The 24,513-nt window shown below is 34.0% G+C and overlaps 1 protein-coding gene across 1 annotated transcript; it reads right to left on the minus strand.

Moving 5' to 3' along the window:
- Nucleotides 1-1,481: 1,481 nt before the first annotated feature.
- Nucleotides 1,482-23,246, minus strand: LOC124360388 (katanin p60 ATPase-containing subunit A-like 1). The gene is made up of 7 exons (XM_046813987.1): nucleotides 23,123-23,246; nucleotides 21,103-21,224; nucleotides 9,160-9,339; nucleotides 6,634-6,889; nucleotides 5,675-5,801; nucleotides 3,670-3,889; nucleotides 1,482-2,831 (listed from the first exon to the last, which is right to left on the minus strand). The coding sequence occupies exons 1-6, from the start codon at nucleotides 23,127-23,129 to the stop codon at nucleotides 3,691-3,693; spliced, it is 891 nt and encodes a 296-aa protein (XP_046669943.1). The 5' UTR covers nucleotides 23,130-23,246; the 3' UTR covers nucleotides 1,482-2,831; nucleotides 3,670-3,690.
- Nucleotides 23,247-24,513: the final 1,267 nt, after the last annotated feature.

Consider the following 24,513-nt stretch of genomic DNA (forward strand, 5'->3'; position numbering starts at 1 on the left):
ACCAACACAGCACTGGTATTTTACTCACGAGAACTGTCGGGCTACAGTTGTATCGCTGGTTGTTCCGGGAGTCAAGACGAAGTCTGTTCACACACGACAGTGATGTCTCGGCAATGATTATAATTGAAATTTTAATAGCCGATACTGTTCTCCAGTTCTTGTAACCGACTGTCCGGCACTGGTTGCGGCAGCGATCGCAAGAGCTCTTGCGCCCATTTAGACTAGCGATGTTTAGTTGGACAAAAAACTTGCGCCATTTTTTGGCGATGTAAGCGCAGTTAAGTCGAGATTTGGACGTGGTCGTGATATCAAAACATAACATAACTTCCTTCATTTTAACCTACGTAATTTGACGAAAATCGGAGCGTGTGTGAGGAGCAATCGTTCATAGACCAACCGAGGCCTCGGCCGCGATACGAGCGGTTAGCGCTAGATTGGGCGGGGACTTTGTAAAAACATTAAACTAAGTTTAATGTTTGTGTTGTACATAATCATGGGGAACACTCAACAGTAGCAATGGCAGACGTGAGCACCAGGGCAGTACCACACAATGGCGCTTCTCCGCTGCCAATTCTAAACATTAAATGTTTCTCCTGCCGCTCACACCCTCAGCTCAGTCTGTCACTGCTGTGCAACAGGAAGCAAACGCCTCCTTCTCGACGTTACTTGTAACTAACCCACTACTTTCTTCTCCAAAAGGTATCTTATTAAGCTTTGTATAAATCCAACTGACATTCTGGTGTACTCAAAAACCCGGGCTGCACCTCTTATAAAAGTCAAACATTATATTATTCAATGAACCAAACTCTGAAGCCTGTTTATAACACTGTACATTTTGGGCATGTGCTTCTGTCTAAAACACGTCTTTCCAAAACACTATTTTCTCTAAAGAATAAGAGTAGGACAACTTCGTCCGGGGAGACTCCACTTCGGCGACTGAATAATACTTATGTACAAAAAACCAGTTTGTATCGCGGTTACTACAGCTCTGACGCATTACCTCTTAGAGCGTACCACTCGTTTAGTGCCGAAGTCAGAAACGATTGGTCAGCCAATTTTAATTGTCCAATGGATTGATTTTTTTTCGGGGGAGGGGGGGGCAGAGGCTTGCCACGGCAAACGAGTAGAACTAACCAAGATACACTCACTACACTAGTGGAGGTAACCTTGGATTAACCGGCATCACATGTAACTCACGAACATATGTCGATCTTCATTGACAATATCACGAGTCACGTCGCGTAAATACGATGTTTCGTGTTTAATCAGTTCTTCATTCAAGAAGCTGTCAAATTATGTCTTGATTTTATAAGTTCTTGGTGACGGAAAAATTATTTTTGAAATTTTCCTGGTTCTCAGAAAAATTCCCGGCTTATTCCCGGTCGGGTGGCCACCCTGATAAATGTATACACAACAGATCTAATCCTAACAATCTTAGGTAGTAAAACAAAAAGAGCTGGGTAGTAAGAGGATTAACCAAATGAATTTTATGCTGAATATATTTTTTGTTAATCATATGTTCCTAAAACAACATTTCCTGACGACAAAAGCCCTAAATCTTTAACCTTGCTCCTCGATAGACCATGAACTTACTATAATATATATCTAAATGACCCTTTTAATTTTGTACAGATATCAAAGAAGCTACATTTATTTAATTTTGTTTTCAAAATTCATGAAGATCACATGAAAGATGCTACATGACATCTACATACTAGATGCTACATAAAATCTACACGCTAGATGTAAATTGTCTTACTATACTGTATTAAAATAAACAGTAGTAAAATACAACTAACACAACATCCAGTGTAGTGCTCACTAATAACATGACACTCTTACAATACATGTCAGTCAATGCTAAAAACTGTTGAAGATCTGATAAGTAAACACTCTGGCTGCATGTTATCTTGTGGCAAACAACAGTATTAATTAATAATAGATAGATACAACACACAATATTATTAAACATTTTGTATTAATAAACTCCGACAATAATAACAAAAAATATTATTATATAATATTTAAATTCAATTAATCGAAATGAGAAATATACTATAAGATTAAAAAAAGACATACAACTTTAATTAAAGGATTTAGCACGTATGTGCTATCTATGAAATGCCACACAGAACTGGTGATTATCCACCACACAGTTGTATTTCTGCCACTAAATCAATCACTTTATGGATGTGAGGTCTATTCTCTTGTAAAGTGAACGCTACTGTCTACTTATCATTTGTACTGTGGAAACTCTAGACATCAGGGTGCACCAGAGTGGACACCATTACGTGCTTAACAAGAGAACTTAGATTTAACTGATGGTGAATGTCAATCATGTGAGCAATATTGGCAACAGTCAAGGAACACACCACACGACCACAGCAACTAAATAATGTGTCAATATCAGATGGCCAATGTATGGCTAAATATGTTTGATAAAATTACAAACAAATTATGTCTGTTCTTTTTATTCAGAATTGTTGTGATGATAGTAAGGCATTCCATTGTCAATCGTTGATATAAAATCTAAACATTCATTTTTATAAAGGCACTAAATTAGTTTGGTTTTCAGATCACACTTCTCAATTCAATATTGCAATTGATATTATTGTTTCTTTTACTAAAAATTACAAAAATAGTTTCAAAATGTAATTACTAATTAGTGATATTTTTAATTTTACATGAAATTTTAACAATATTAAAATATTAATTGAACAAAAAAGTATGCTAGTTAGATTAGACAGTTTAGTTTGACTAATCTACGTAAGTAGTACTCCAGCACAATAGTAGGCTGACGGCAACACAGACTTCAGGACACAATACAGTATCTGGAACATCATAGTATTTTAAATTGGCTAGTGACATATCACGGAATAGTAAGATGATGGTAAGGATAGTTCAACATTCATATTACAGAACTGTTACATAACGAGTCAGTGACGAATCCAGAGAGGCCGAAGGGACTGCACTGTCTTTGGTACAGTTTTGTTCATTAAATATGACTTCATATCAGTGTTGTTACCAATAAAAAAAAAACTACACATCAAGTCACCAAATAATGATGCTACGTATATGTTGGGATAATTAGGCTACATGTGTGTATATCACATGTTAAAATCTCTTATAAGTGTATTGACAATTTTATTTATTCTGCTATTTTCTCGTTCCCATTACCCATAGGAACAATCTAAAAATAATTGCAAACATTTAACCAAATCCCAAAGCCACATGCACCATCGTCAAGCTCAGTGTCCCTGATATAGAAATGGAGCTTCATTCACAATTTCAAGTCTTATAGGTCAGTTTGTTTTCAAGATATTGTGTGGACAGACAGACAGAGAGATAGACAAGAATGAAATTTTTCCAGCTCCTTGAGTGATGACAGACTTCGCTAAAGCTCAGCCAATAATGCATATACTTTTATATAAACTACTAGTATGCTAAAAATTGGTTTTTAATTGAAAATACACTAAAATAATTAATAGGAGCTGAGGGGAAATACAGATTGGAAAGGGTCAATTTAGACAAAGTTATTTTTTTTAAATAGGCTTCCAAGAGTAGAAATAATGTGACCATTTTTTTGTGTTTAAAACTGCACATATCTAGGGTCAAACATCTTAAAAATATGTACACTATTATCTTTTATAGATGTAGGAACTTGTTTACCTTCTAAGGTTTGAGCCGCTATCACGTGGAGCCAAACTCACTCATCCATTTTTCATACTTGTCCAAGTCCTCCTTGCTGACACTCTTGTTGCACTTAGAGATAGCTTCTGAGAAGTCCTGCACTGAAACTGGTAGATCCAATTCTTCCTTGGCCAGCTGTTTGATCTGGTCAGGCCGCAGCCCCGCGATCTTCCGTCGCATTGACATCATTGATGCATCTCTGTTTACAAACACATTAATCGATCATCTAGTTTGACATTTATTGAGGATTCCAACCACTTATCACATTACCTGGTAAAACACAACTCTCAATAAATCAAACTTCAAAATAGAATGAAGGCCCAAGTGTAATTTGAGCAATCCATAAAAATTTTCCCAGCTTTTGAAATAACACTGCTTATGTGTTTAGAGAAATTAGCTGGGAATTTAAGAAAATATCATGATGAATAATATTTCTCTTAAGTAGAGGTCTTAGTTCAGGAAATATGCCTTGTTGTTCACCTACAACAAGAAGTTGAAAAACCTGTGGTTGCACTTTGTCCTTAAAAAGCTATGCTCTTGCTTTAGGATATTACAGGATATTCGGAAATGGATATGGCCGAGGGTAGGGCCACCTTCTATTCAGACCCATGAAGAATAGCTTGTTACCTCATTCATGTCAACCTTCAAGAAGGGAAGGCCAGCTCTGTTCCAGCCTCTGCAGTCAAAGCGAGCAGAGAACAGCACTCCCTACAAAGTCCAAGCTAAAAACTGTCTTTAACACTAAAAGAGCTCCACCCACTCCAAGAGTCATCCTCTATAGTAGACTAGACTAATCTAATAATCCATCCTTCCACCCCAATATCTCAATATTTGCGGTTATTGATATGCCAATTCTGGACATCTACATGGCAGCCCAGATATACGTGATACATCGGTTTTTGCTGTACCCACTGTAGGTTTAACTGCAAAGTATAAACCATCCTGAAGCGAAACCTCTTGGGTATATGTGTTACATCATTGATAAATACAAGAAAGATAGAGGTTTCAAATCTGAGCCTTGAAGCAAACTAAATTAGCAATAATATCCGCCACAAACTGTGTTTTAAATATTTGTTTTAAAAAGTTATTATTTCATCCAGCGATCAGGCCACAGTAAATTCCTACACAGAAAGTTTGAAGCTAATTGAGAGAACTTGTCCAATGTCTTTTGGGAGTCAAGATAGAAATAATCAAACTCTACCTCTTTACATAATCACACAAACTGGTAATAATAAAGAGATTGACCGCTAATTTTGGAATTGTCTTGACCTTTTTCTTGAAAAGAAAAGTTTTTGTTTGAAACCTAAAAAAATAAATAACTAACCTAATAAATAACAAAATCTTTCCCAATGAGAAGAATTGCAAAAAAGTAGAAGACTTGGTAAAATTATGGACAAGTCAAATAAATCTGAGGTGATTTTGCAAGAAATTAATTATGTTATGAACCAAACTTAAAATTGCAGAGAATAATATTTATCAAGAGTATGCTACAAGAAGTAAGTATAAACCCAGAAATGGCTTTATGATGTTTTTCTAGAAAGTATCCGACCTCCCAAGGGTGTGGAGGGAGACACAACCCAAGCCTTTACTGCTCTCTATTTAGTCATAAATCCCAGTGTTGTTTTCATATGTTGTATCACTTTTCACTATACTTTTTGACAAAACAAAACTTTTTCGTTGTTTACACGAGAGTTGGAAGGAAATCTCGGCATCTTATAATCTCCAGTTTATGAAATTCTACATCAAGTATTGGAAATGTTTCTGCAGTAAATGTTCTCAGCTGCTGTTAAATGATCAAAAGACTTGTGTGCCACTTGGAAATCACACAGGACAATCTGGATATGTTACAGTAATGACCAAGATATGTTCAAAAAAGTAAATACTACTGCCAACTAACAATTCTTAAAAGGTTAAGACCTTATATAAAATTACCTTTGAATAAAGTACATAAAAAGACTTAATAAATAAAAAAAAGCTGTCTTACCTGCAGACATTTGTAATGTCAGCTCCTGAGTATCCTTTTAGTTTTGCAGCAATATCCTTCAGATTAACATTGGGTTCTAACTTCACCTCCCTGAGGTTAATTTTAAGAAGTGCCTCCCTTCCTAATCCTGAAATTCACAATAAACTTGTAAATATATAACTTTAATCCTTAAATTACTTTTTAACACAAATGAAAACTAACAAAGTTACTAGTAATGGTACAATTAGCTAAATCAATTATTGTGCTTTACTTATATTCAATTACACAACAAATCCCCTAGGGCTCTTCAAGAAAAACTAAAGATGTAAATAGTAAATACAATTTTTAGTTTAATTTAATGTTTTTGAAAGAAAAATATTATGGCTGCCATCATGGTTTTCTATAAGACCAAAGTAAAAATATTCGCCAAGACTCAACCAAATCCCATGAAGTGACATATGTACCATTACTGAATTCGTTGTCGCCTATATAGAAATAAATCTTCAAGCAAACTTTCAAGTCTGTAGGTCAGTTTAATTTTCCATACCATACGGATGGACAGACATGACATATTCTCCCTTTTTGAGTGATAGGTTTCACTAACGTTAAGCCAAAATCAACCTAACAACGTTTGAACATATTTATGAACAAACCAAATATATTATCAAACTGTAAAAATGTAGCAATTCTCTTTGTTTTTGTGTATGAGTCTCGAAAGCTATGATGCCATTAGTGAAATTAGTGATAGTTAATTTCATTGACCACCTAACTCCTTGCTAAGAGAAATAATACAAAACTACTTGTTTCTGATTGAAAATATACCCTGAACGATTGTTAGATACATATTACTGTTTGGACAGTGAACTTCCACAGCAACAACACTCAAGTCATTTATGGCCTTGTTCCAGTTCATCTTGAGTGGCTTCTTGTTGTGACCCAATACACACTAGACTCGTATACGAGAACCAATGACAACTTACCGTTGGGTAAAGGGATGTAGATACGCTTCTCCAGTCGGCGACGCAAAGCTTCGTCAATGTCCCAGGGGAAGTTGGTGGCTGCAAGCACCATGACCACTTTGCCTGGCTCCTCACTGTGCGAGCTGATACCATCCATCTGCACTAGCAGTTCAGACTTCACTCGTCGTGAAGCCTCGTGCTCTGACTCTGAGCCTCGCCGTGAACAAAGCGAATCTATTTCATCAATGAAGATTGTTGAAGGAGCATAAAATCTAGCCTGAAAAAATACATTACTTGAGTAATCAACATAGTAGACTACTGACAAAATGTATCTGTGTCTGTTTCTAGTCTTCTCTTGCATGATCTCTAGTTTTGTAATGTATGACACTATTCGATGTATCTCATTGTACAACTAATGAATAAAGAATTATTGATTGATTGATCATTCAATTTGATGCTATGTAATTTTTACTTTTTAAAACTGACTGTAGACTTCTTGAGTGAAAGTATTAAATATACCTCACTTAATGAGTTACCCTGAAAGTACACAAGTGTACTACAAGTACTATTTGTCGATGACTGAACTAAAATGATAATTCACCAGCAGAATACAATCATAAATCTTAAAAAGAAAGTAAGCTCTCAAGAAGCTAAAAAATCAGCGTTGCTTACGTATACAAATAATGAATCTAAAACTGAAACGTCCTCTCACCATATGTCTCGGTGTATATATTGTTTCTCAAACTCAAGGGTCAAATTGCACAGCTGAAGGTAAGGCAACATAGTTCGGAACATGTATTTAAGGACTTGACAGCACAAATTACAAATATACACACTGAAATTCCTTTTAATTCAGAACTTCATACCACATCTAAAATACAAAACCAGAAAGTAATTAAAAACAATATACCATATAAACAAAATAAAACACTGTATAGAAAGAAGAACTATTTCAAAAACAGAAAACCTCATGTGTGACACAAGATCCTGGCCAGACGACAACCGACCAGCAAACACAGATTGGGGGGGGGGGCTGCCAAACACTGACACAAAAACAGTAAATTTCAAATAAGGAAGTTAAAGTAACAGAAACTGAGCAAATGAGGCCCTCAGATACTCCAGTTCCGGATAGTTACTAAATTGTTGTGGAACTACAAGTACACCAACAGGATAACTACTCACCAGAAAAACTGTCCCAATATCTAGGCAATCACTGCTCCTCACTGTTATTATGTTAGGCAATACAACACTGTTATTGCCTGAATCATCCTCTAACAACCTAGCCATCAACTCTTATATCACATTGCACATGGCCTGCCAATATTGTGATGAAAATGACTTGGTAGTAAACACTAGGAAAACAAAATAACTTGCTCTTGGAAGAAGAAAGGATGAAGCTCCAACACCCAGATGTACAACTGGAAAGTCATATCAAGTTTCTTGGGATAACATTAGACAACAATCTACAATGGAATTATCACATTGATACTCCCTCTAGGAAACTGAATTCATGCTTATATGTTTTAAAAAGAATCAAGCATATAAGTGATGAAGCCACAACAAAAATAGCCTACAATACACTATTTGAGTCAAACCTAAGGTATGGCCTCATAGTTTAGGTAGGACAACGGCAGAAAACCTCAACCGAATGCTGCTGCCACTTCAAAAAAGAATCATCAGAATAATGTCAGAACTAAAACTTAGAAAGAGCTGCAGAGATTTTTTCCAAGCCTGAAAATACTAACAATAGTTGGCTTGTACATCAAGAAAGTGTAATCATGTATTCTGACAAGGAACTCCTACAAAGATGCTACGATATACATAAACATAATATCCAGCCTGCATAAAATGTCCACCTATCTCTACACCATACCACACAATATGAAAAGAAACCATCGTACATGGGCAGAAAGTTATAACCATCTACCAGAATTCAGGAAGATTCTACAAGGGTCATGACAAATAGACTCATGGCTAAGACGGCCATGATGATGTGGCTGACTAGCAGACCATTCTACTCACTTGAGGAATTTTTGGATTGTAGAAGAAAACCAACACAACTTGACTTTGTATCTAGACTTAAGTAATTTGACACATGTACATTTCTCAAAGAATTTTTAATAAAGAGTATTGACTATTGAAATTATAATAAACATGCTTTACATCCATAGTATTTTACATAAATACATCTACAGTAATTCAGTAATAAATTATTCTGATAATGATGGACAAGTTAAAATAATTTATATATATATATATATATATATATATATATATATATATATATAAAACATATTCCTTACAATAAAAAACACACAAATTCTTTTTGTTTGCAAATGAAAAAATTTGACTTGTAGATTGATATAAGAAAAACTACAAACTTATTAGAAATGTAATTGAACATTTTATTTAATACAGTGGAAAATCATTCTCATAACCATTGTGAGTGACCTTTGACTGTCTATACACTGAAAGAGAAAATTGCTTCTGAGATTATCAGTATTGCATTGTTTAACTATTTCAAATACTAACTATTTGCAGGCTTACCATTTCAAACAAAAGACGGACTAGTTTTTCTGATTCTCCTCGATACTTGGAAGTCAATGTAGAAGAAGACACATTGAAGAATGTTGTGCCACACTCGGTAGCAACAGCTTTGGCCAACATTGTTTTGCCAGTACCAGGCGGTCCTACCATCAGAACTCCCTTCCATGGCCGTCGTATACCCTACAAGAAATAAAGTGAAAATATTTCTCTTGATATTTGGAGATTAATGTAGAAAATTATATTAATAACAACTAGAACTCTATTGATACAATGTTACCGTAAAACGTTCTATGAATTTATGCATAGGTTAAAGAATTTCACCAAAATAAGAAACTCTTATACCAAATTTATGCTTTAATATCCCCTTCATGGTTTTTGACATAATATTTCATTCATAGCGATTCTGTAAATATTACGCTTCGTTATATTATTCCAGTTTTATTCTGTTGTCTACCGTAATATTGTGCAAGAAATTTCTATGATACCACATGTTTACAATCAGTTCTGGTGTTTTCTACTAGATGTCACCACTACCTTGGTCATCTATCATGAGCGTTTGCACCTTGGTGAGTTCGCTTTACCCAAACTCGAATAATACTAAAAAAAGGCTAGGAAAACTTTAGTTTTTATTAGTTACTGTGTTGTTAGTATTTATTATTGTAATGTTACTGTTGTTATAATTTAATATATTTATAAGAATATACTTTTTAGTAATGTACTTATATTAATTATTGTTTACTATTCATAGCAATAAACAAAGATTAAGCCATAAAATATATATTATTAATTATTATGAATTAAGTAAATTTGTACGCATGTATGTATATAGGTGTGCGTGTGTATATAAATACAAATTAGAAAAATACTAAAATAGAAGAAGTAACGTATAAGTCATTGTTGAATTTGGTTATACATTTTTATTATTGTTATATATTCCATTATTCACAGTAAAACGTTGTAGTTTAATAATACCATTATATATATAATAATATATATATATATATATATATATATAGTCAAGTTTGTACGAAGAATTGATGCTGAGACTTTGTTGTCAAAAAGAAGAGGTAAGAAGCTGTCCACCAGGCATCTAGGACTTTCAACAGACTCTCCTGTCTATGTTAATGAGTCTCTAACACCAGAGAGAAGGAGGCTATTTGCCATGGCTAGAAAGGTTAGGTCTGATAAGAACTATAAGTGGCTATGGGTTAGAGGTGGGAAAATTTTTCTTAGAAAATCTGATGGAGAACCAGTTATACTTGTAAAGTGCCAAGCTGACTTAGAAAAATTGTAAGTTTATAGATTAAATTTTTTTTGTTTTCTTTCAAAATAATATAATTGTTGTTGTTAGTTTATTAGCTGTTACTAGGTTAGTTTGTCTTTTTGTATATTTATTGAATACTATTAGATTAACATGTCACAATATGAAACTATAGATTTCATTAATAAAAATGCTGGTTTTGTTGTAATCCACCAAAATATAAGAAGTTTAAGATCAAATTTTGACATCTTTTTAGCTGAATTGACAGCAATTGAGAAACCTCCTCAAGTGATTGTGTTAACAGAAATTTGGGTAAATAGTAACGAAACAAGTTTTTTTAACATCCCCAACTACTGTTCTTTCTATAATGCTAATGATAAATATAGGGCTGGTGGTGTAGCTGTATATATCCACACAAATATCAATCAAACTAAAGCATCAGATGTGAAATTTAACTCAGCTGATATAATAGAGCTATCATTTCAAATGTTAGGTTATGATTTCATAATTTTAGCAATTTATAGGTTACAGCAAAAAACCACTGATTCATTTTTATTTGAATTAAACTCTTATATGAATAAAGATTATATAAAGAAATGTAATAACCTACTAATTATAGGAGACATTAATATAAATTATCTAGAGCAAAGCAGTGTTATGGATAATTATAAACTTACATTAGCTTCCAATGGATTAGAATCCCTAATCAACGTCCCTACAAGGATCACAAACTTATCTAAAACTTGTATTGACCATATAATTGTAAAAATAAGAAATAAAAACAAAGTTAGAACGGAGGCTGCAGTAATTGATTGTCAGATAACGGATCATTGTTTAACAGCTGTTTGGTTCTGGAGGCCAGGTTGGGGGATTGCGTCAGCTGATTCGGTTAAATTTAGAAATAGTCAATGCCCTTATCGCATCAACCATGACCAACTCAACAATTTACTTGATAATGTGGACTGGAATGGTGTGTTATTAGAACGTAATGCTAATAGTGCTTTTGATATGTTTTTTAACAAATTTTCTTATTTAATAAATGAAAGTAGGAAAGAAGTACATTATAAAAATTGCAGTATAAATAAATTAAAACCATGGATGAATGATATTATTTGTAAACGTATAAAGATGAGGAACTTGTTAGTGAAAAAAGTGAAAAAACAACCAAACAATACTTTATTGAAATCGCAATTTATAGAAATTAGAAATAAACTTCAGACCGATATTCGCAACCTAAAGAATAAATATTATGAATCATTGTTTAGCAGACATAAAGGAAAACTCAAAAGAAACTTGGAAAACTAAGGAAATAACAAACCAGAAACCCAGTAGAGATTCTATAGTAACATTAGAAATTGATGGCAGGCATGTAAATGAGCCTCGTGTAGTAGCTAATGAATTTAATAATTATTTTCTTTCTGTTGCTGAAAAACTAAGTGTAAATAAAAACAAATCAGATATTTTATCCACTCTAAATTATAAAGAGTATTTTATCGAAAGGCCAGTTTTAAAATCAATGTATATGGCCCCAGTACTAGAGACAGATGTTAGGGAAGCGGTGAACTCATTAAAGAATGGGACTTCTCCTGGAGTTGATGGTATTAATTCACATATTAATAGGGAGGAAGTGGGGGACGCCCCTGTTGTTACAGTCCATGTGCAAGTCAGCTCTTCAATTTTGTGCAATTTTATACAGTTTTTAGTGTGTTTTTATTCTAATAATTGGTACCTAAATTAGCAGTTTTTTGTTGTGAAGATTTTAAGAACAATAACAAACAGGTTTGACTTACAATAAGAGATAAAATTCAATTTATTTGTCAAATTTGAATATAAGTGAGTGTTTCTAACCAGTTTGATAGGAAAGGCTCTCAGATAAGGATACATTGTTGCCGAGAGCTGACCTCTGACCAGCAGATAAGATAAGCTGGAGCACCAGTGTTTGAACACCTGCACACATTCTTTGACATTGGGCAATCTGACTATTGTGAGACTGTCCTGGTTTGTTTATATATGTACTGCTTATCAGACCTTATCAGGGGTTAGACAAGGGGTTGGACAAGTCTAGTTTTAAAAAAAAAAAAAAAAAAAACTGAACAGTCTAGACTAACAATCTTAAATATTGACCCCAAAAATAAGACCACTAGGGGTTAGACAAGCCTAGTACTAAAAAAGCTGAACATCTACAAACATGCCCTCAAAATTTCCCTGTGGCAACTGTGACATTGGAGTGAAATTCTCAGGGATTTTGTGCACAGGACTCTGTAAAAAATGGTACCATGTAGGATGCCAAAACATTCTGGAAAGGAACTTTAAAAAATGGACAAAAGTTGAAATTGGAAAATGGCAATGCACTAACTGTCTCAGCTCATGTGTCCAGTCTAAAACTGAACTGGAACATGCTGCCTGTAACACCTCAGAAATAAAGACTAAAAATATACAAGAGGTCCTTCAAATTTCTATCACTTCCCCACAGGAAGTCAACAGCACCCGTGGGAATGAACTCTTAAACTCCTCTTTTTCAAATAGTAGAACAAAAATCTTAAATGACTCACTAGTTGAAATAGAAAATAGCCTGGTAGAAAATAATCTCTTAGAAAACTACTAATAACGATGAAAAACTAGAAATAGCTGCTAAGATAGGTTCAACTCTCTTAGAAAAAAATAAGCACCTAGAAGAAGAAAATCTTAGACTAGCAGCTACAATATTAAGTATGGAGGAGAAAATAGAGAAATTTGAGAATAGTGAACTAAAACATCTAAGCAGGATTGAAACCCTTACTGAAGAGCTGATACACTGCCAATCCCAACTGCGTAAAGAAAAAGAATTTCAAATTGAAATGCAAAATATTTTTGAAGAACAAGATAAAAAGTCACAACATACTATAGACTTAAACTTGAACAAAATAAAAAATCTGGAATTGACTGTTGATAAACTTCAGAGGAATAAAATGGAAAGTTTAAATAAACTAGAAACAATTAAAAATCCTGCCACTCAAACCTCTGAAGAAAGCACACTTCCAGCTACACCAAAACCCCTATCAACTCATACGGAGCTCGTGCTACTAAAAAGTAGGCAAGACAAATTGGAACAGTTGGTCAAAACACTGTCAGAAAACATTCAACATAAAAGTTGCAAGGAGCTTGAAAGTATAATACCTGCTAGTCCTACTACACCATTCACAACTAAATGCAGTAATAAGGCCAACCCTTCTTCTTATACTAGTCTACAAGAAAATGAGCTCACCATTAAGACTAAAAGAAGAAATAAAAAACGAAATGCATTTAGTGTATCTCTCCAAGTGGTAAAGAGTCAAGAAGCAAATCTAAAGCTACAGGCGCTAAACATAAATAGGAAGTTTGATGACACATTAGAATCATCTGATGAAGACAAACCTACTAAACTAGTCACTGCTCCTCTTATTCATCGATATGAAGATGGATCTTTACCGACTCTGAATAATTCCAAAACCACTAAAACCCATTTAGATAGAGTGAAAATTAAAAATTCCATTGACAAACAAAATGGAAACGCAGACACAGCCCGGCAAATTTTAAAGCAACCTCCAGTTACAGCGAAGTTACTCAGTATAAATGAGACACTTGAGGACTTTTTAAACAAACACATTGACACTATCAAAGCCAGTAAACTAGATTACTCAAGGCAGCTTAAGAAAAATATCAAAAACACTACATATGCTAACTCTGACAGGACAACCGGTAATGAAAAAAATCCCAAACCAACACAACCCAGAATCTACAGAAATGGTCTGAGTGCCCAAGAAAATCATCGGGAATCTTTTTTAGCTCATACCAAGATGATCAATACAAAATACAAAACCAGGCACTTTTTCAACGCAACTCGGTCAAGGATAAAATAAAACCAAGGAAAGTTAACCAGTTAAAGATTTTTCACCAAAATATGGATCGTCTGTCAAACAAGATTGATCTGGTTGTCAACCACCTTCAAGACATAAATCCTGATGTAGTCATTTTAAGTGAACATGGCCTTAACCAAACAAATCTAGAAAATACAATTATTAAAGGTTACAGACTTGTTGCTGACTTCTCTAGAAAAGAACACTTAAAGGGGGGTGTTGCTATTTATTGTAATGAAAACCTAAATGCTGAAATAGCTAATCTAAACGCATCCCGGCATGGAATAGAACTTGTGTGTGAGTTAGCAGCAATCAAACTCATCCTGAAGAAAGAAGAGTTTTACATCCTAGGAGTCTATAGACCTGACCGCAACTTTCAAGTTGCTTTAGAAGCTATTTCTAACTTAACTTCCTGGAAACCATACCGACATGGAATGACCCTGTTGTCATAATGGGAGATATTAATGTGGACTGTCTCAAACCCAGCACCAGGAAAAATGAAAAACGGGATCAAGAACTCCAGGAACTCCTCCTTAGCTACAACCTTTCACGCTTTAACCTACCACCAACTAGGATAACTCCCAATAGCAGGACTTCAATTGACCTTGTTGCTACTAACTTTGGTCCAAATGAACTTTCAGTAGCAATAGTAAACAATCACATCTCAGACCATACTGGACAGATATGCACTTTCTCTACATCTTCCAATATTGCTACTCCTGCAACAACTGAACGAAGACATATTTGCGACCAATCTCTGGGGATTCTGAGACTCCAGCTTGGAAAGGAGTCCTGGAATGAGGTTTACGACATTGCCAGTGCTGAGGAGGCATATTGTGTGTTCTCTTCTATAATATCCTACCATCTGGATGTAGTGTGTCCTAAAAGGAAAATGCGCAATAAAAATAAAAAATGCAACATCAGGCCTAATGATCAAGAAACCATTCAAAAGAAAGAAATCTTTAAACAGGCCTTTAATGCACATCAACTGACAGGAAATGCGGAGAGCAAAGCTTATGCTGCTCTAAAGAAAAAAGAATATGACCTCCACATTAAAGCCTTACGAAAGCAGCAAAACTCAAACTTCATACAAGAGTCAGACAATAAAAGTAAGGCAGCTTGGAGTCTGATAAATGGTGAAAGAAGGCCTAAACAACATCTCAAAGGACAACACAAACTATGCATCAATGGCACAGACACAACTGATCCTTCTAAAATTGCTGAACAACTCAACACATACTTTGTAAACGCTGCTGATCCATCCTTTTCTAACACAGCTCTGGGAACTTCAAGAACGCCTGAAACCCCTCACGACTTCGATCAAAACTTTGTGCTCTGGCCTACCAACCAAGAAGAAGTACTTAACTCCATAAAGTCCTTAAAAACAAAATCGTCAGCCAGCTTTGATGAAATATCCTCAAAGATAATAAAAGCATGTAGGAATGAGCTAGCCCATCCTTTAGCCAACATAATCAACAAATCCTTTGCTCAAGGAATTTTCCCAAGCATGCTGAAAAGCGCTAAAGTCTACCCAAAGTTCAAAGGAGGGGAAACGAACAAACAAGAAAATTATAGGCCTATATCAGTTCTACCTACCTTCTCTAAACTTGTTGAAAAAATAGCGCTTGCAAGATTGATGCATTACTTGATTACCAACAATCTATTGCCAGAAGAACAGCATGGATTTATAGCAGGACGCTCCACATTAACTGCTATCACAAGCATCACTGAATCCCTCATAAAAAACCTTAGAACGAGGAGATACAGCTTCTGCCATCTTTTTGGATTACAGTAAGGCTTTTGACAGCTTAAACCATGATATATTGTTACATAAGATGGAAAATATTGGCATTAGAGCAAATGCATTAAAATGGTTTAAGAGCTATCTATTCAACCGGACCCAAGCCGTGGAAATAACAACTACCACAAACTGCAGAATTCTAAACATCACATCTAACAAGAAGGCCATGTCAAGAGGAGTCCCACAAGGATCTATCCTAGGACCGATACTCTTCATTATATATGTTAGTGATCTGCCTAGCTACCTTCGTGGTTACTGCGGGTCACTTATGTATGCAGATGATACAGTACTCCTCCTCCAGAACCAAACACCTGAAACCCTGGAGATAGAATCTTACATCGCAATCAGCATGGCCCAAGAGTACTGCTATGCTAATGATCTGGTCCTCAATGAGAGTAAGAGTCAGCAGATCTTCCTTGGAAGAAAAAGAAATGAGGTAGCTGAAATACCAGAGCTAAACAGAGTGCAACAGGCTAAATACCTTGGAGTGATCATAGATGATAAACTGTCATGGAACTCTCATGTCGACCAACTTTGCATAAAATTAAGCTCTTCAATATATGTCTTGAGAAGACTTAAGCAGGTGACCCATGCCAACACGGCTAAAACAGCATACTATGCTCTGTTTGAGAGCCATCTGCGATATGGTCTGGCTGTTTGGGGAAGCTCCTCCAAAGGAAATCTTAAAAGAGTTTTGGTACTCCAGAAGAAGGCTATACGTATTCTCTGCAATCTTGGACCACAGGATTCCTGCAGGAACTCATTTAGAAATCTTAACATCCTTACGGTAGTCGGACTCTTTATCATGGAGGCAGTTACCTATGCAAGTAATCAAAAGCTGGCAAGAGGAGCTGACACCCACAACTTTGCAACAAGAAGAGCCAACAATTATGCTTTGCCTGTCCATCGGCTAAACATCTATGAGAAACAACCATCCTACATAGGTGCAAAATACTGGAACATTCTCCCAGATGAAGTCAAGGCACACACTAATCATCAACTAAGGAAGAGCGTCTACAAGTGGCTGCTGAAAACGCCCCTTCTACAGTCTGGAGGAGTTTGAATCTGGCAGCAATGAACTTGATTAGTTTAAATTGACCTAATTTGTTGAATTCTTTAATTATTGTTCTTTTTAATGTAGAATTTTCACTTAATGACAAACAAAAGTGATTAGGTTAAGATTGACTCATTAATGTTCTCAATGAATATGTAATAAAGATTTATGACTATGACTATGACTACAGCACTTTGCTATGTTGAACGGAATTGGAATGAAATAGAACTAAAAATGAATTCAGACTTAGAAGCGCTTCAATGGTGGTTTTCAAAAAAACAACATGGTACTTAGCTCTCCTAAAACTAGATTTATGAAATTTTAGTTTAAGACGAGAGGTTATTTTTGAAAATAAAATTTTTTATAAAATGCATTGATTGTATCAGTGGAGGCGGGCAGTGTTCTACTGTTTGTGCTGAAGTAAAACCTGTGGACAATATAAAATACTTGGGAGTAGTATTGGACAGGGAACTAAAATTTAAGAATCATATCATGAATTTGAAATCAAAAATAAATAGTACTTTAAGGTTATTTTATTTTTTACGAAATATATGCAGTAAAGAATTATTACGGGTTCTATAATTTTCACTAGTGCATAGTCGATTGGATTATGGAATAATTTGCTGGGGAGGGACTTATCGTTCAAATATCAAACCAATCCCTACATGATTAAAAAACATTTTATACGAATAATAGAAAAAAAGCTAAAACTGAAAAAATCTTTTCCCAATTTTTTGCAATTTGAAAATCTTACCCCTGCAATATATGTTCGTATATAAAGTTTTAAAAAATATTTTTCATTCGTAGCAGATGCTGCATAACTGATAAGGCTTTTAAGTCTAAACTAAGAAATGCAGCTAGTTTTACTGTACCCAAACCTTCCAATACATTACTTCACAAAAACATATTACTTTTTAGCACCAAGAATGTTTAATAAATTGCCAACTGAAATTCAAATTTAAGAACAGCAACCTTTTTTTGCTAATAAAGTTAGAATGTGGTTGTTTACTGTTGAAAATATTGAAGATAAGATGTTTAATATATAGTTCAATAGAACATTCCTTTCATAACTAGTAGTATACTATCCTATTATGATTGCATAGAAAACACTTGAAAACCTTTTGCCATACAATTCAATTCTAACAATATTTACAAATTTAAACAACGTCAAAAAATATAAATTAACTTTGAAAGACATTTCCTGGGACTGAAGGGCTTATACAAAACTGCACTTGAACGATAAATTTTCTTTTGAAATATCAGTATGTTAAAGTTTGGAAAATTATAATATATATATATATATATATATATATATATATATATATATATATATATATATATACTCTGTTTTGCCATAATATTACAGGATTTCTAGTGGTGAAAGTACCTCCAAACAGGCACTGCCTTGGAGTACTCTAGTTCCAAATAAATAATAATAAATATCCAATATATTTTGTACAATACATGACCCAACATTCTGATTTAATTTTGTTATATTTAAATGTGTCAATCCATGAATTTCACAGTAATATTGTACTTTATATTTGTTGTGCATGTATGAATGTGAAGAGTGTATGTACTTTTATCCATGTTGGAATGAATGCGTTAAGTTTTTAAGGATGTAAAGTTAGGCTTGGCACTTAGTTTAAGATACTTTTAGATTTCAATTATTGTGGTAATGGCAAAATGTATTTTTGTTACCTAAGTATATATTATTATGGTTTTTATTATCCTGTATTTGTACAAAGAACTATGTAATGTATTTATTTGGAAAATAATATTATTATTATATAAAAACTAGTGTTTTGTTGTAGGTTTTTCAATTATTGCATGGGAACACACGCATACTGACATTCTATTGTCGGCACCAGTGATGCCTATCCATCTGGAATATACCAAAGTTATCAAATCATAGATACTGAACTGAAATTCTAATACTTTGCAGGGATAACATTCTCAAGACACTTTGACTATAAAGTTTAATAGAACACACATGTAGCACTGAACTAGACACTACAGTCCTATAAGTAGGGGATAGAGCAAAAAACACGTTTAATATAGTGCACCAATCCGGTAAATGGTAGTAGTATCGTAGTATCTTAGGTGACAATTGAATTTGGAGTTTTCCGATGTTGCCGGGTTTTCCAGTACCAGGGTTGCCATTTACATCTGGAGTATATTATAAATAACGATTATTGGATGAATTTAATGACAGCCAAGATTTTGACGTGAAGAAATTACATGTATTGTAAGCTGTTTTCTGTTCTGCACTCATGCAGGCCCCCAGAGCGTAGCTTAGAGCTGTATAGTATTAAAATTTCAAGTACTGAACTCACTATAATTGTATCTATATTCAATTTAACCCTCCAGCTGGTATGAAACGAATTTTCGTCATCAAAGGCCCGTCCGATTTGGCAAGGACGAATATTCGTCGCCAAAGTAGACATGTACAGTTATTGAAATTTTAAGGAATTAAGGTCATATAAATGATTTTTATTTGATATATTCTGGAAGAGCAATAACTATAGTACCGATTTACTGTTCTTACTTCAATTATTGTCTTCTTTGTTTACCGTAAAACATTGTTTTTTTTGGACAGCTGACGTGAACGTAGTACAGGTCGACCACATTGTTGTGAAACTATAAGCAAGTGCTGGGTTATGTGTATGAGGTTACGAATCCAATAGTATTTGGTGTAGTTATTATTTGTTTTTTTTTAGCTTTTCTTAGATTATAGTTTTAGTTGTTCAGTACTGGGTGAAAACTTTAGAGACCGATAAATGATCTTAGAGAGCTCGCAGGTAGGGATCTAGGGACGCCTGAGTGAAAAAAATTAAACTTTGTATATATTGTACATATGTAAATAAGGTAAGATTAAAATATTAATTATTTCATTTTTGTTTTATCTGTCATACTTGTATAAGTATAAATGCAGTCAAGAGATTATGTTTACTCCACGAACAATAATATTATATTTAGAAATGTACGCATTTTTGAAAATAAGTAAATATGGGTGCTTTTTTCATACAAAGCCCTGTAACACGTACGTTTTGAGGTAAAAGTTACAATAATTATATATTTTTGGAATCAGGACAAAATTTCAAATAAGTTATACATTTACGGTTTTGATGTAAAGCTTATTGCTAAGCAGTTACACAACGGAATATTTACAAAAAAATTTCCAAAAAACATTTTTCTTACATTTTGTAAAAAAATAAAAGTATGTTTCCATGGAAACAATAAGATATTGTTATTATAATGCTCTCCATATAGTTGTGAATACATTGACATATAATAGTTTATATTTGGACTAACAGTTATGAAATGTGATACATTATAAGAAACGTCTGCGAGGCTGTTAAAATAGAGCCGCCAGTACAGAGTGACACCATTGCCAGTTCTAGGGTTAATATATAATCAGCTAATTACATTACTGGCAACATGGTTAGCCTTGTTTAAATTTTAAAAATTAGTGTTTAAGGGTCTTTTTGTCTTACTGTTGGTACTTAATTGTTGTTTTTTCCTGTTTATTGTGTATTTCTATTTGATAACTTGTGTATTTTAGTTGATCACTTTTTAATTTTTAACTTTAGAATAATGTTCATCTTTAGATTACAAATACATCAACCACCTAAAGGAAAATAGTTGTATTGTAATAAAGTTTTTATTTATAATACATGTTTACTATGTTCATGACAATGTCTATTGTACACTTGTGTATTTAATGACAGTAAAGCTTCTTGATTCTTAGTCCTAAGTGATCCTGAAAATGTAAAATTGTACAAGAATGGAGGAATACAAATCATTTCACATCATTTTACTTCCAGGAACATTTTTATTCTACCTCATATTATTTTACTAACAAAATAAAAAATGGAGAGTTGTTAAAAATGTTGTACGCTAAAAATTAAGTATTCGATAATTATGATAAAGATGATAATAACAAGTATACCTTAAAGAACTCAGGCATCCACATGGGCAACACTACAGCCTCCTCCAGCAACCTTTTGGCCTCATGGAGATCTGCTATGTCATCCCACTTGATATTTGGGTTCTTCTGGACAATGTCTCGCTCTGGAACACACTGTTGTTTGACAATAACCGACTTCTTTGAAAAATTCCATAACTAATAGATTGTATAAGACCACAAAGTTGTTTATGATGTATTAATTTTCACCTTTCCTCATCTCCTTAATCTTGCCTACAGTCACGTGTGGGATTCAATGATTTTGAAATTTGTTATAAATTGAATAATTTTTTAACCAGTGATTTTTCTAGATATGTACTCTACTCTTATTGTTGGGAAATTAGAAACGATGAGTGAGGATTTTATCCAACAGACTGAGTACTGTAACATAAAATTTTCATATGCTCTCTCTACCAAAACAACCAACAAATACCTCACCAATTTCATATAAGAAGTGTTGTCAAAATAATTTTCGAGAGTTTTTTTTAGTGTAGTATTGTGAAATGAATTTAATAGTACCATACACTCTCAAAAATCCGAACTAATGTGGTGAACAGACAAAATGGACTTAAAAAATCCAGATTTACCAGAGGTTAGTATGTCATTATTTCCGTTGTTATCGTGGAGAAATATGACAATGTGTGTGGCAGAAAAGAATGGCATCAAGCATTCACAGTAATGTGTAAATAAGCTTGTTTGAATATTAAATGTTTAGTAAAATATAAGATTATGTTATACACAACACATATACAATGTAGTTCACTATAAACTAAACACAGTTAAATCAAATTACATGTACAAATTTAACAACTACACTAAGTAATAATACAAGGGATAAACATTACGTAGTTGAGATTAAATGTATGGACATATGCTTCATTGTTTTTATTTCATTGTCCGTACAGTCATAAAAGTCATTTGCATTCACTTAACCCTCCGGCTGGCGCGCGCATTTGAGCCTTGACTGGCACCCTGTTTTGAAGCTTTGTGCAGAGTTTTTAATTTTTTTTTATCCTGTACAATTAATTATTGGAAAAAACACAAAAGTGTTATACATCAAATTACTCTGCAGAATATGTTGTACAATATAAACATATAATTATAATTTGACTTGCCTAAATAATGGTGGATGTTTGCATGGTCAGAACTCAAAACTTTTTTTTTCAAAAAAACACTTTTTTATATTAAGCCATTAAAAAAAAACTCAAAATTAATTTTTATTTAAAAATCTAAAATATGCATAATGTTCACTTACTTATGCACAAAAAGAAAATACATAGTTATAAAACACTTTTATTTACAAATGAAATTAGAATTGAAAAAAAACAAGACTATATCCAAGCACTAACAGTTGCTGAGTCGCGTCACGCGGAAAGTAGTCGGGAGCTTTTAGCGGCCAGTAAAATAACAAATATTCATATATATATAAAAGTGAATACATTATTAGAAGGCTTGGGATCTTGTGATTAAAAGTGATATAACTTTTATGCGATTCGAGCGGTAATTATCGGAACTATGACGTAATTAGTAGACGATGTTTAATGAGTCGTATATTACGACTCTGCCAGTTCACGGCGGGAAAAAATGAGTCCGTAATTTACAACGTTGCCAGCCGGAGGGTTAATCACATGCAGGATGTTTATGTAATATTAAAACAACATTATCTTTATCCATTTCATTTCCTTTAAACTCACTTCAACCGGTTTCATTGAACTTGTTGCAGTCATATTCAATAGAAACCTTCGACAATGAAAAGCAATGACATAGGAGTGATTTCTTCCAATCCTTCAACTACCCACTTGATTACATCAAACATATCAATTTTCTTCAATGTACTTAAGTAATTCCTCATCATTATCTATTGCCGAAATTAAATAACTTATTTATGAGAGTGTACTGTATACATAAACAAATAGAAATATATTTAACAAATCTTGTACTAAAGTTGTTTTAAATTTAACATAAAATTAGAGACTTAAAGGTTAGTAAAATCATAAAAACTTACCTAACATCTCACAAAGCTCATGGTCACAACCAGCTGGGTCAAATTTTTTTTCTTCAATCTGAGGCTCTTTATTTTCTTCTTTCTCTTTGTTGTCCTGTTTTTCATTCTGCAAAAAAATGTAAACTAATAGTTAAGCAATTAACTGTTTTGGCCGCTACAATCATTTGTTGTATTCAAACTGAACCTTTTATTGTAGTTCTAGGGTCATAAAATATTTCTTACAAGACATGACAGCTTTAAACTTTCAATTACCATATACAGATTCTCTACTTTGTTTGGTTTTTTTTTTTTTGAAAACAGAATAAAGAAGGTAAATTCAGTCAATTACAGCTGACAGTTTAACAACGTATCTTTGTGTGCTGTGATTAATAAGATTGGTATTATTTTAAAAACAGATATGTAATAGTATACATTGAATTTATATATCCAGTTCAGTTTGAACTGAATTATTAAAATTATATCCAGTGAGCGTGTTTTGCGATTTTATTAATGGTGTAGTTGCCCCATGTGTGGATGCTGCTCAGGTTTTTGAATGTGGTTGTTGGTAGATATGCGTCGAGTTTAGTTGAAGTGTAGTGCCTCACGTTGGTTTACAGGAGAACGTGTGTCGTAGCGACCGAGATTACTTTACTGTGTGGTCGACAGTTCACTCTGAAGGTCAAATGTATTAGGGTTGGTGTCGTGGTTCATGATTCTAAATATTCTAAATTATTGTAAATCTCAGGGTCCAAGTAGGCTAAATCCCCTTGTGTAGATCAAAAAACTCACTATGTTTGAATTTTGAGGAATAAAGGTGGACTGAATTCCACAGTAACTTTCTGGATTGTCACTGATTTAATCAAAAATATTTAAATTGTATCAAAAAAGCAATTTTAATGTATTATACGTCTTTATCCTTTACACTGAAACCTTTTCAATATCCATCTTCAGAATTGTCCCAAATTGACTAATTTATTTTAAAGGGTTTTTAAATTTTGGGGGCGAGTCTTATTAATGTTTCCTGGCTATGCCTTATATTAACCACTACCAATTTTCTTCGGCAGATGGGATAAGATATTAAAGGTTAAAGAAAACTCACTTTGTTATTTAGAATTTATTTGCACGCCATTTATAACTTAATTTCACTGATTTTGCTTTGTTTTTATTTACATTTATTTCCCCACCCCCCCCCCCCCCCACCCCCCCCCCCCCCCACCCCCCCCCCCCCCCACCCCCCCCCCCCCCCACCCCCCCCCCCCCCCACCCCCCCCCCCCCCCACAATGTTTGGTGCAAATTTATATTTTTCTTGTTTCTAGCAGCTAACTTCCATTTTCACCACCTCATTACCATCACATTTTACTTCCCCATGCTTAAGGGGAGCACTTCGCCCTATCTTCGTAAATGTTAACAT

The sequence above is a fragment of the Homalodisca vitripennis genome, chromosome 4, assembly GCF_021130785.1.
Source record: "Homalodisca vitripennis isolate AUS2020 chromosome 4, UT_GWSS_2.1, whole genome shotgun sequence".
NCBI lineage: Eukaryota > Metazoa > Arthropoda > Insecta > Hemiptera > Cicadellidae > Homalodisca > Homalodisca vitripennis.